Source organism: Manacus vitellinus, unplaced genomic scaffold (assembly GCF_001715985.3).
Source record: "Manacus vitellinus isolate BGI_N305 unplaced genomic scaffold, ASM171598v3 scaffold_23_pilon, whole genome shotgun sequence".
In the NCBI taxonomy this organism is placed as follows: Eukaryota; Metazoa; Chordata; class Aves; order Passeriformes; family Pipridae; genus Manacus; species Manacus vitellinus.
The window spans coordinates 4,717,710-4,730,780 of NW_021939718.1; the positions used below are offsets into that span (position 1 = coordinate 4,717,710).

The 13,071-nt window shown below is 34.5% G+C and overlaps 1 protein-coding gene across 2 annotated transcripts in view; it reads left to right on the top strand.

The window, feature by feature from the left end:
* Positions 1-13,071, top strand: part of FER (FER tyrosine kinase) — a 150,073-nt gene that overhangs the window by 75,789 nt on the left and 61,213 nt on the right. For both annotated transcript variants that reach the window (XM_018072865.2, XM_018072866.2), the window contains exons 12-13: positions 3,988-4,191; positions 7,088-7,210. In XM_018072865.2, coding sequence (XP_017928354.1) covers positions 3,988-4,191; positions 7,088-7,210 — 327 coding nt within the window. The remainder of the gene's footprint in view (positions 1-3,987; positions 4,192-7,087; positions 7,211-13,071) is intronic.

The following is a 13,071-nucleotide window of genomic DNA, read 5'->3' on the forward strand; positions in this document are numbered from 1 at the left end:
AATACAGGGAAAAAGTATAGTTTGAAGAGAAAACAGGAAAACTAGGGATTCAGAGGTTTTCTCTTAGACAAAATGCAAGCTGGTTTTCTATAATAGCAGGATATGTAAGTTTAATCAAATGAGGAGAGAAAATACAGCTTACTTGTACTGGAAATGAAATGCTACACATAAACTGAAAGATGAGTCAGTGTCCACCCTTCTGCATATTTTTTTTGGTACTGAGGTGTTTGAGCTTGACACAAACATCTGTTACTTTTTATAGGATAATTTTTTTATTGTTTATAGGATAATACGTGGAATTAATGTTTGTTTCATATGGTATATCGGCATGTGGGAATGAGCCAGGTACATGGAATCTGAAGGCAGGATGTTACACAGGGAATTGTCTCAAATTATCAACCTAAATTTACTGCTTTGCTTTCTCATTTTTATCTCTGCCACTCTTTTATGCTGTGAGAAAAAATGTCTTGACAAAATGTTTTGTTTGCTTAAAGATGTAACGAAGTACAGAACATTTGCATTCAGAATATATGTGAAAATACAATACTGAGCATGCTATTAGTTTAATAACATCTCATCCCCATTATAGTTTTTATTTCATTGACAGTATAAGTACAAGAATAATATGTAAATTTTTTTGAGTTAGAAATAATACACTGCAGTTTGCTCAGTTTTTCTCTTGAAATAAGGGCAGCAGCTGGGAACTGCTTCATTTCGCTGTTGGAGAAAAACTGCTGTTTCAATGGTTTGTTAAATAGGGAAAGAGAAATGGGCTCAGTTTAAGTAAAGAGGACAGTACTAGATCCATAAGAAACATGATGAAGTGTATGAGGCCATTTTACTCCTCTTAGAAGAAAAAGTGTGAATATGTATATAAGGACACACCCACCAGCCCCAGTAACCTGGGAGTGAAATCTGGAAATAAATGGAAATCTTGAAAGAAAAAAAAGGAAAAAAAAAAGAGAGAATGGGAGGGAGAGTAGAAATTTGACAGTCTAAGTTGCTTTCCTTCTGTATGATTTTGTTAATTTTTTATCTGTAGCTTTCTTACAAATTAACAACAAAAATCCTAGAAGAAAATTTCTTCATTTAGGCTGTTAGTGCATAAAGTGCTTCTGTAAGTGTACATACAATGTGCAAGAGATCCCATCCCCCAAATGAAATTGTAAAATACTGTTTTTTCAGGTCTCTAATTAGTGATATTAAGTTGCTTGATGATATTTAAAATCAGTAGAGTTTAAAGAAGAGAGGTGGGAATTTAATTTTGTGCAGACAGCTTTTTTCCCCTGTATTTTCCTTAAAAATTAACCTTTCCTTTAATGCTAACTATAAAATGCAATAGAAATATTGCCACTTATAGTGATATAAATTGAGTTGAAATCAATATTAAAAGGTTATGTATCTTGCATTTGTACTGTTCTTTCTGGGCTTTCAGCCATATTTGATTCCATAGCCAGTCAGGGTGAATATTGTGTCATGTAGAAAATACGTTAGAATCAGAAGACTTGTTCGTAAAAGTAATGCAATTTTAATAACACTGCAAACACAAATAATTACTGCTTACATCGTCAGAAAAACCACCTTGATTTTGATTGTCCCATAGTTTATGATGATGCCAATTTTGCCCCCAAAAAGGTGCAGAAAACTGCTCAGAGACAATTTTTAGTCTTTAAGCAGCCAGGTATGTTTATTGAGCAACGTTGGAGAGCAGCCAGCTCGCGCTGGACAAAACTACTCTGCCTCTCCAGTGAATTTACAGGTTTTTATACTATTTTTACAGGTGATTGCAACATGTTTACATACATATTCATACAATTGCAACATATTCATAATAGGCGGAGTCTAGGCGGAGTCAGGGGCGTGGTCTTCAATTTGGGGAGAATTCAGGAGGGTCGTTCCTGTTTCTTCATCCTCTGGTGGTCGTTTTTACTCCTCATCCTCGGCTGAACTTTTCAACTTTCTTGATTTTGGCAGACTTAATGGTGTATTTTGCAAGATTCTTGGACTCAGGCCCCACTTTGCCCCCTTATCTTACTTAGGTTGGGTGTATGTGCATTTTTCTAGCATTTTTCTAGTGTACAATACCATCTTTCCTCTACCTCTAAGTGCTGGCAGTGCATCCTAGCTAAGTTTTGACAAGGTTCTTTGTGCTTTTGTTTATTCCTATATTTTGACCTATACTTATATTTTATACCTATATTTTGATTCTACTTACTTTCTGGGCCTTGTCTGGCTTCAATGACAAGAAGCAAAGGTAATATAAGGTAGAGAACAATCAACAAAGGAAACTTTGTGGAATTTTCTTTGTTTTCTTCTAAAGTAATAAAATATTAATTTAATCAAATTTGAAAGAGGGGGAAGATTGATGATAGTGTCACAGACAACATGATAGTTAACAATGTCTTCCATAAGCTCTTTCTCTGTTACAAAGGCTTTTAAGATGTTTTATTCTGGAGTGTGATCCCGATTGTCTGAACAATGCCTCAGCCTGCACCCAGTTTGTACATAAGTAGGTGTTCCTATCTGGTGGCTTTCTTTTTAGGAAGCAATAAATGAATTGCATGTCAGATTTATTTTTTGTTTTAACCTTCCTTTAGGAAGACATGAAGTAGTTTAGTGACCCTGAACTATCCTTTTATCCTTAGAAACATTTCCTCTCTAGTAGAAATATGGTTTTGTGGTAAAGGGTTTGCTACTCTGAACCCCTGAACGTAACAGAGGTCTGGGTTTTCTTTTAAGTCAGACTGGGTGTCTTTGAACAATAAATGTTCAAGTAAATACTGTTCTCTAACATTTTGAAAGCTTATTTTTTTCTTTTAGCAGTTTCTGAAAGAAAATGTTAATGGTGGCAGACAGCTCTCGTGTGAGATGTATTTAACTGTTTATGGCATTGAAATATCTGACTACCTTCTTGGCCAGTCAATATCTCCACTTTTAGTAGTTCACTGTGCTTATGAACACAGAGCCTGGGAGTACAGCTTTTGCTCATAAAAGCTGTGACTGTGCACTCTATGTTCAAGCTGTTGTAATTTCTTACATTGTCCTTGCTATATGTTTGATTGTCCTTCACTGAGATGTGGATCTTCATGCTGTTACCTAGCTGTGAGTTAGGAGGTGTGCCTGGGTCACATGCACAATTACATTGTTCAGAGCTTTACCACCCTGACTGTGAGAATTTCTATGAGCTCTGGCAATGGTCTTGAATGACATATAGGTTAAGCAAGGGCTTGTCTTCGTACCCATAACAAATAAATCTGAAGTAGTCATTGACAAAATACAGTTTTCCTCTGTGTTTTCTTAAGCAATGTAAGCATGTTAAAAGTAATGTGTGAAATCATAGTTTAAAACTCACTAACTTCCACGTATAACCATTAGCTTCAGCTTATAGCCATTTCCATATAGTGAAAATAATTTCTTAGAATCTTTGTCTTCAGAAACTCTATATCATAGTGTTCATAAGGACAGTACATCCAGGTGTATATTCTGCACTAGAGTGTACCTGCTAGGAAAAATGTCTCATACTTATTAATTGATTTGGGATGGAAGTGATAAATTCTGTGAAAACAGTTTATTCATTTCACATGATTTGTATAAATAAGTTTATTATGATTTTCTGTTTGATAAGTTTCTGTCTGAATAAAGAAATTATTCATTTTCAATTGTTATTAATGGCATGTCAGAATGAGTGAGAAAGAGTTGGTCATCATGGCTTATGAGAAACAGCAGGCCAAGTGAAAAATATTACATGGTTTTATGGATGTTTCCATAAACTTCTGCTTTTGATGCATTAATTTTTCAGGTAATTGAAAAGAAAGTGATCAGTATGACTGTTTTGTAAATGTAAGAGCCTTGATTGTGTTTGTTAATAGAAATACATAATTTAGGTACAGAAATAGAATTTATTGTTGTTTATGATACTTTTCATGTAAAAGAAAACTCTGAAAATTTACAAATATAGTAACATTTTTCTTCAATTTTTTTCCCAAGTTCTTTGATGTAATCTCAACCACTGAGAAACCACTGTCTGAGCAAGACTGGTATCATGGTGCAATTCCAAGAATAGAAGCCCAGGAGCTGTTAAAACAGCAAGGAGACTTCTTGGTGCGAGAGAGCCACGGGAAACCTGGTGAATATGTCCTTTCTGTGTTTTCAGATGGACAACGGAGACACTTTATCATACAATATGCTGATGTACGTCTCTGATATAGTACTGAATATTCAATTTAGGACCTACGTAGTTTACTATAGCAAATGGATTTAGCCTTTATATGAAAATATGAAAGCTGTGGAAAATATTTCCATCAGTGCTGAAATCAGGGGAAAAGGTCATTTTGAGAAACAAAGGAAAAATATGAGGTATCAGGTTATTCAATTTCCTTTATCCTATTGATTTATTTATTATTGAAAAACCAAGATATTTCTGTGTATGTTTTGAAATCTAGAACTTGTTATTATTAATTTATGCATGTACCTTTATGTATTTTTAAACCCATTTACATAGTCGGTGCCAATTAGACTACTTTTAATTCAAACAATAAAGGTTCCTGAATCTTCCTGAAGAATGGAAACAGTCATGGAGAAGAAAGTAATCAGTGCTGGTTTTATACAGTTGGGAATTGAAGTCCCTGCTGCACTAGAGGTGCATATGTTCTTTTTAGCCCTGTGGTTACTGTTTTTTTCAGTATAGCACAAATGCTTATGGATGTTGCACAGTGTATATGCTTCTAAGGATCAAAATTGACCCCCCTTATTGCTCTAACTTAAGAAAAATTGGTGACTGAATTAGCAGTATGTTATATTGTTATATGCCTTTATCCAGTGTATTTCTTTTTATTCTTAATGCATTACTTGTTTTTTTAACCTTTCAGAATTTTAAACTTACTAAAAATGTGACATTTCACATAACATTACTAGAAATTTTTCCTGAAGTGTGACATTGCAGCAAATTATTCTCAGTTATGATTCAGTAATGCTGTCTCTTCAGTGTCTTGTAATAAAAGTCTCCCACATACAGAAAAATACATTCAATCACATAATGATATTTACACTGAAGGAATTTCCTTGTCTAAATCCCCAGCAGATGCAGCATGCCTGGGGAACTCAATATTGTGTACCTGCTTTATTTCCTTTTAATGAGAGGCAGTAATATTTTTCAAACTTCAGAGAGGTTGGAAGGCTTCTATAGGATCAGTGATTATGGACACTTGTCATGGCTGGAGAGTTCATTAGTTCTCACCTACTGTTTTCTTTGTGGAAGTGAACATTTGCACATAGTGTTTATTTTATTTTGATTTTATGACCTTAAAGTATTTTGATGTGTCAGAGTGCTGAATGAGAAAATAAGCGATAAAATTACCTCTGCATAGATACACAGAATCTTACAAGATGCTTGGTGCTCTCTGATCTGACCCAGCAGAAATATATGCACATTATATTCTTGATGTGACTGAAGTAATTTTGTGCAAATCATTTAGGTAGGGATGTTGGAGGAGAGTGTAGTGCAAGGGATTTGTTCATTTGCACAGATATGGAAAATGTGGAATCGAGTCTCTGTGGCTGGTGAAACCACACTCTTGGATCACTGACAGCCCTCCATATTTTCTTTTGAATCAAGCACTGAAGATCAGAGTGGGACATTTGTTTTAACAGTGATCCTTTAATTGCATAAGTGTTCTCTCTCTAGTTTTACCATTATTTTAAAGTCTAACCTTAATATAACTATGTGTGATAGATCAGTTTATCATTCAGTTTTTAAGCTGAATTAATTCACTGCTGTCCATTCAAGGCAACTGTTGTCTTCGCTTCTGCTTACTTGAGGCTGTGGCATTGTAAAATTGTTGTTTGTTAGTGATTTTAGTAATGGTCAGGATGTAGTGTAAACACACAGAATCAAAGGACGCTGTCTGCCCCGAGGGTTTTACATAAATGACAGCAGATGGGCGCATGGCTGGGTCTGGGATGAGGAAATAATGGGCAGTAGTGGCTGTTGTGCTAAGGAGACTCTTAGGACATCAGGTTTTTTGGATCATCAGCACAGAAGTATGAAGGAACTTATTTGAAAGGAATGGGAACTAGTGTTAGTGGTCAATCGAAGTATAGTCATTATTTAATAAACAACAAAATACCAAAACAAAGTATTCAGTCCGTGGAAACATTTTATGATGGAGATCTGTGAATGTTAAAAGTAGGTGATGTGACCAAGCTGTCTTTACTAAAAGCAACAACATGTTTCAGGAAGTTAATGTTTTAACCCTCAAGAAACACAATAAACTTAAAATGCACTGTGAAAGGAATTTAACCCTGGGGGTTAGAAAGAAAACTGTCTGCATGCCAGTGGTAGAGGTTTTCATTGCCCAGTTGTGTAAATGAACTTGAATCACCATCTGTGCTTTTGAGTTTTTTTAATTGCAGTACTTGTTCATTGTCAGGCTGGCTTATGGCAGCTACTTGTGGGAAGAGCTCTCTAACTGTAGATACTGAGTCTTGTGAAAGCACAAAACTTTCTTATATTTCACCATACTTCTCTTTGAATCACATGCCTGACTTACCTTTAGCTGCTTTAGACTCTTCTGGCTTATACTCCTTATTAAAGACCAATCATGTACTGTATACTCTGTGCCAGGGATTTGTTAAATCAAATATTATAAATGCAGTAAGATCAGATTAAGACAGTATTACTTATCTCCTGTTTATTTTATTGTCAGATTTTTAGTTTGTTGTCATAGTTCTTAGAACTTGAAGTAATTCGGAAGCTGGTGTTTTTTCTGGTTTAGAATATTTTTATTTCAATCTGTCATAGTTTTAAGTTTAACTGTCCTATCTGTTTAAATTAAGAGTTTAAATAGTCATTTTATCATGCTGCCTTACATGAGTGATGCAGTAATTTTGCATTTATTAATTTATCATCTTCCTGTCATTCCATTTAAGTCAGTAGAAATACTATTTAAAGATCAGAAAATGAATTTAATTCTGTAAAAGTGAGCATTACTTTCTTACTAGTGGGGAAAATTTGATGATGCACTTTTGCAGTTTCTTACTAGAAATATTGCTTGTAGAGAAATAATTATTCCCTTTTATGTCTTTACAGAATCAATATCGTTTTGAAGGAACTGGTTTTCCAACTATTCCTCAGCTCATAGAACATCATTACACAACAAAACAAGTCATTACAAAGAAATCAGGTGTTGTTCTGCTGAATCCTGTTGTTAAGGTAATGCATACATTCCAAGAACTTTATTTAACTGAAAATAATTTGGGGGTGTTTCTGTTGTTATTTCAAATATGGTCCTGTGCAACTTCTCAGAAGATTTTTCATTTTTGCTCATTTTGTGACTCTGTTTCTGAGCTTTTTGAACCTTTTCTGCTCTGTGCAATATATTAATTTAAAAGTACTCTCCATTCTGATCCTTGTAATAAATTTTTGCTATCTTGAAAGAATGGCATTCAACATCTTAAAAAAATTTTTTTTTTGTTTCCCATTTGGATTTCAATACTAAGTAATTCAAAGTAGTAGTTCATTTCCCTTCCCTCCATAAAGGAAGAAATTTCTTTTATATAGTGCTGTTCTATAAGTGGCGACAGTCTCATGAAATTTGGAAGACTTATGACAACTCCATTTTGTCTCTGTTTTATATCTCAAAAATAATTTATATGGACACAGAAAAAGGTACTGACACTCCAGCATAATTGAAAATTAAAATAAAAATTCCCTTTTTAATCAGGAAGCTACTGCAGAAAGTCTTTCAAGAGGAAAATGAAAAGGGATAAGTATTAAACTATATCAGTGTTTTAAGAGCCTCCTTGACTTCTTCCAGTATTTTTGCAATTAGTATCTACTTAGTTGATATTTCATTCATATGCCAACTCCACTTATATCTTTGGATCTTAACTATAGGTAAACCTTCTTGATTTATTTTTTTTCGAGACTGGTCGCAAGCCTGTCTTCAACAAAATTTTGATGTTGCCTACATGATTTGAATTTCTTTACAGCAGCTGTTCTCAAAAATATTTAAATTGTTTTGGTTTGTAATGGCTTTTGCTCTGAGCTATGATTTTATGGTGATTTTAGTTCTCCCATCTGACAAAAACTAGATGTTGTATTCTGAAGAAGTATTTCAGAATGAAGAAAAAGAGTGTTATGAACTTTCCTTTTTAATTTTCTTGGAGCTCTGGCTTTCATACAGGAAAGTAAAGACATTTTAAGTTGTTTTCAAAAATAGCATATGCACTCTGACACCTAGTGTTGGGGGTAATTTATACATCATGTACTATTACCAAAATGTCTTTGATCATTTCCTTAAAATTCATTTGACATCTGCAATGACTGGTTTTTCTTTGTTCGATTTATAACTGCAGAGCAGTCTTTGTCATTTCGTGCAATCTTTAATCTTTTTATGCAAATTGCTGTCCCTGTAATAACCTATTTAGGAATTGAAAGTTAAATATGGCAGAGAACTTCACAGAAAAAAAAGTTATACTTTTTAGTTTGTTTTTCTTTCCTTCCTTCCCACAGTCATTCATCCTCCTTTACCATATTAGTAAAATTAGTGTTCACCTTCTGAGACATTGCCCTTGAAAGAACAGTCTTAATTGTGTCACAAAAGGCCTGTCCCATGTCCCATTTCATGTAGACCAAATCTGCCTGCTTGGAATTTTAATGATACTGTTATAATAGAATTTAAATTAGAAAAACTGAGAGCATTAAAAAAGATATCTGCTAGTGACTTCTTTAATGGAAAAATCTCTCATATTTATTTATAATCTTTTAGAAAAAATGTGCATAATGTTCTTCAGTTTGTTATTGATGAATTGACTGGTATGTAAAGCCCCTGGGTAACCTCAGTGCATACCCAAAGTCTTTATTTGTAGAAATGCTATTTTAACTGTATTAGATGTATTTTAACTTTTTAACATCTTTGACCTCATATTGTGGAGGTTTTTAAATTTTTTGAAATACATTTTTTTATCCTGAAGAAATCTGTGTGAAGTTGTGAATATGCTTCAGTTTGACTACTAAAAAAGAAAATAATCAAGAAAATAAGACAAGCCATTTTTATTTAGGTGTATCTGCATTAATGTTTTCATTTGGATCAGAAATACGCCTTTGAAGCAAGTCTGCCCAGTGCCATTAGGATGCTGTGCCTCCACCACTGAGCAGTCTCTGAGGATCCACTTTACTCCTTTCAGCTGAAATGAAATGGGAACATGCACAGCTCTTATGGGAGGGCTCTAAGTTTTCAGAACCATTATTTCTAGCCTGAAATAATGCTTTTCCCCCAGGTATATGCTTCAGATCCTGAGCACCAACTGATTCACTCTGGAGATCTGCCACTATTTCACTAGTGCTAATATAGCCCTAGTATTTGGATCCTCTGTGATGTGGCTTTATACATTTCGTGTACTGGGAGGAATGATGGACCATAAATGTTGAGATGAATGAAAAGTGTTAAAAGAAAAAAAATAGATATTTCTTAGTCGTACTTCTAATGTAGATAAATAAGTTTGCAAATGATGTGATAAATTTAGGGAGATCTGATGCTGTCTTGCAAGATATGTGTATGTTAATGAGTTAGACATGGAAAGAAATGGTGAAGAATTACAAATTTAAGTTAGAGAGGTTCTTTTCATGAAAATGCACTCAGAAAAATCTGATGTGACCCTAATTTTTCAGTCACTGAACCAATTTGAAGATGGGAAGCATAAACAATCTATATGCTTCATGTTTCAGCTTCTTAGTAGTATCACAGAACTCACAATGACTCCCTTAATAATTAGTTAGCATACACTTATCCATGCAAAGGTAACCGAAAGTTGTTTTCTTGGCTTTTGGCTCCCCTTAGTGTTGGTTGATTTTTCTGGTGTTTCGTTTGGCTTTGCTTTATTTTGCCAAAGCAAGCTGAAGTTCACTTTTGCAACTCTACCCTGGCTAGATTTGTAGCTCCAAAGAGGATATCTGAGTTACCTGCATGATACTCAAAGGCTTTGGCCACGTATTCTGTAGGAATGCTGACAAGCACCTGGCAGTCATGGTCTCTGTGTGTTGATTTTTGGCCCAAAGATGCAATTCTTGTGATTTTAAATAAAGTCTAATTACATGCATTTTTAAACGATGAAATAAATCTGTAATTTTCTTTAAGAAAATTGAACTCACAGTTTGGAAGTGAGTGTTTATAATATGTAAAAGATGTACTTACACAAAATGGATTTATTTATTGTATATGAAATAAATGATTCAATAGCCTGCAGCTATTGGCATTTAGACAGAATTTCATATCTTAATACTAGCAGTGCATTTCAGTTGTATTCCTATTTCCTCAGAATTTAGAGGAACGTAACAGAATTTGCTTTTCAGGTTTTGTAGCAGAAATGATTACAATATTTCTGTCATGTAACAAAATGAATGCATTGTTCTTAATGGAGGCCTATTCTTGTCAAGGCATGTCATCCTGTTGAGAAAAGGGAAAAAGGAGAATAATTTGCTCTTTGTGTAGCAAAGTACTAAATCAAATTCATGTATAATTTCAGGTATATTGACTACTTTCAAAATTAAAAGGATTTATTTTCTCAAAAATTCTCATTAAAATGCATTGTAATAATGGAGGCTCAAAGAGTAACAAAGATTGTTTGATAGTCTTGACAGTGATCAAAGGGGTTTGTAGCTTTTTTTTCTGAAGACCATGGCTTTACACATCTGCTCTAATCAGTGTTTCTGGTTCAGTCTTGTCTTTATGGTATTTCTTTCCATGATCAGGTTTAGATTAAAATTGGAAGATAAGACTCTTATAGGGGGTAAACATTATGCCCAAAACTAGAAAAAAAATATGTTTTATCAAGTATATGAATTCCATTTTAGCAAACACAGTGTATTTTTTGACCAATCTCTTAAAGAAAAGTCTCTGTTCTAGAAATATTAAATGGGCACCTTGGCTACACGTGAATTCCTGGTTTCTGTACTGCTTTCATATAAAAAAGTTATAGAATGCCATAGTGCTATGTGGAGTGCAAATTGAACAAAAGGAGTTATCTCAAACACAACTGGAACAGTAGGAAACAAGAAAAATAACTAAAATTTAAACCATTCATTCTTACTAAAAAAGAAAAGTAGTATGTTGTTAGGAAGGGGAAAAAATTATTAAATTAAAGATTTCAGAGGAATCTGGTAACTAGGAGAATAAACTCCTTTGATTAAAGCATACTTTGTCAAAGATTATTTAGACTTACTAGATTTTATTGCTGACATTTTGTATATACACTTGAAAATCAAAGGATTGTCTATATTGTGTAACATTCTGCCAGTAAGTCCTTGTGGAACACTTGTAAAAACTGGGGCTTTGCACTGTGGCTTTTCAGTGATTTTGTCAGAAACTTTACAACCAGATGTTAATATAGCACAATAATAAAATTGTATTAGAATTGTGTATGATTGCAACACCTTTTCTGCTGAAGTAACATCCTGGGGTTTTTATGGATTCTGGCTGCTTCCTCAGATTTGGAATTAAAATATTCTATAATAATTATTTTTTTATAAAATTGTGAGTTATAAACTTCTTGTAGGTCTCTAATTATATTCTTCTTCCTGTTTCTACTTGTGCAGTCAGTTTGCAATATTTTCATAGGATGTGGCTGCAAGTATGTAACCTTCATTGAGCATAAGCTCTCACAGGTCAAAAAACACTGTAGATTAAGAGCAAAAACTAGTGTCTGAGCTCTTAAATTCCCTTGTAAAATTATAGTTATGCGCAGTCGGGTACTGTGAAGTAGCTTATGATTGCTTCAAAGTATTTTAGCGTCTATCAGTTTAAGTGGAACAAGATGTTAAAAAGGAGTGAAATGACATTTCAGCTGTGCAGTAGCAAAGGTTACACACAAAAGCAGCTACAGGCTAAGAAGGGTATGGCTTTCTTGAATCAGGTGCATACATCAAATGTATGTAATTGTGTCTGAATTCTCAAGAAGATCTGTTTGTGAGAGCATGAATAGTAGATTTGTTTGCTTAATTGTGGGCTGGTTTATTCAGAAAGAGTTGTGACACGTTGAGGAGGATGCTCTGTAGTTAATTCTCAGATTTTTGAGTTTTAGGAAAGGATACAAAAGATAGAGAAAATGTGCAACTGTTGTGGTTTAACCCCAGCTGGCAACTGAACACAGAGGATCATTCACTTCCCCCACAGTGGGATAGTGGAGACAATCATAAGGGTAAAAGTGAGAAAACTCATGGGTTGAGGGAAAGACAGTTGAATAGGAAAAGCATAAGCCTCACATGTAAGCAAAGCAAACCAAGGAATTCATTCACTGCTTCCCATGAGCAGGCAGGTGTTCAGCCATCTCCAGGAAGGCAGGGCTCCATCACGTGTAACCGTGACTTGGGAAGAAAAATGCCGTCACTCTGCGTGTCTTCTTCTTCTGTTTTCCCAGCTTTATATGCTGAGCATTATGCCATATGTTACAGGGTATTGACACATCCCTTTGGTCCATTGGGGTCAGCTGTCCTGGCTGTGTCCCCTCCTAATGTCTTGTAAAGCCTGCTAGAATTCGTGGGAAAAGCTTAAAAAAATTCACCTTCACTGGAATCTTCTAATTTTAGAGGAGATTGTGTACGCATGCATGCCATACAGATTGTTTCATGTGTTAATCACCTTTGTCAAGGGACTAATTTAACATGTAAACCCAAAATATAACCCCATACTAGCTACTGTGAACAAAATTACTCCAGCCAAAACCACTGCAGCAGCAAAGAGTTGATTGCCATAGACCACAGAGGACAATTTTTGTCTAGCTAAAGTCGTTAATACAGAAGAAAAAAAAATATGCTGAATACAGCATTCAGAAGATTACAGAAATAATAATAGAATCTGCTAATATTTAGCAGAGCCATTTCTGTACCACTTCCCTTTGTGTGTCCTTCACTGACTGGCTTTTTTTTTGCCACCAAGAGATTTTTCCAGCACTTTTGCTGTTCTGAATAATGAGTTAGTGGTATGTGAGAAGCTAGCAATATCTCGTTGAAGAACTGTGTGCATCTGATATAAAATCTTAATGCAACATGCTTCTTTTAAACTGTTGACATCTATG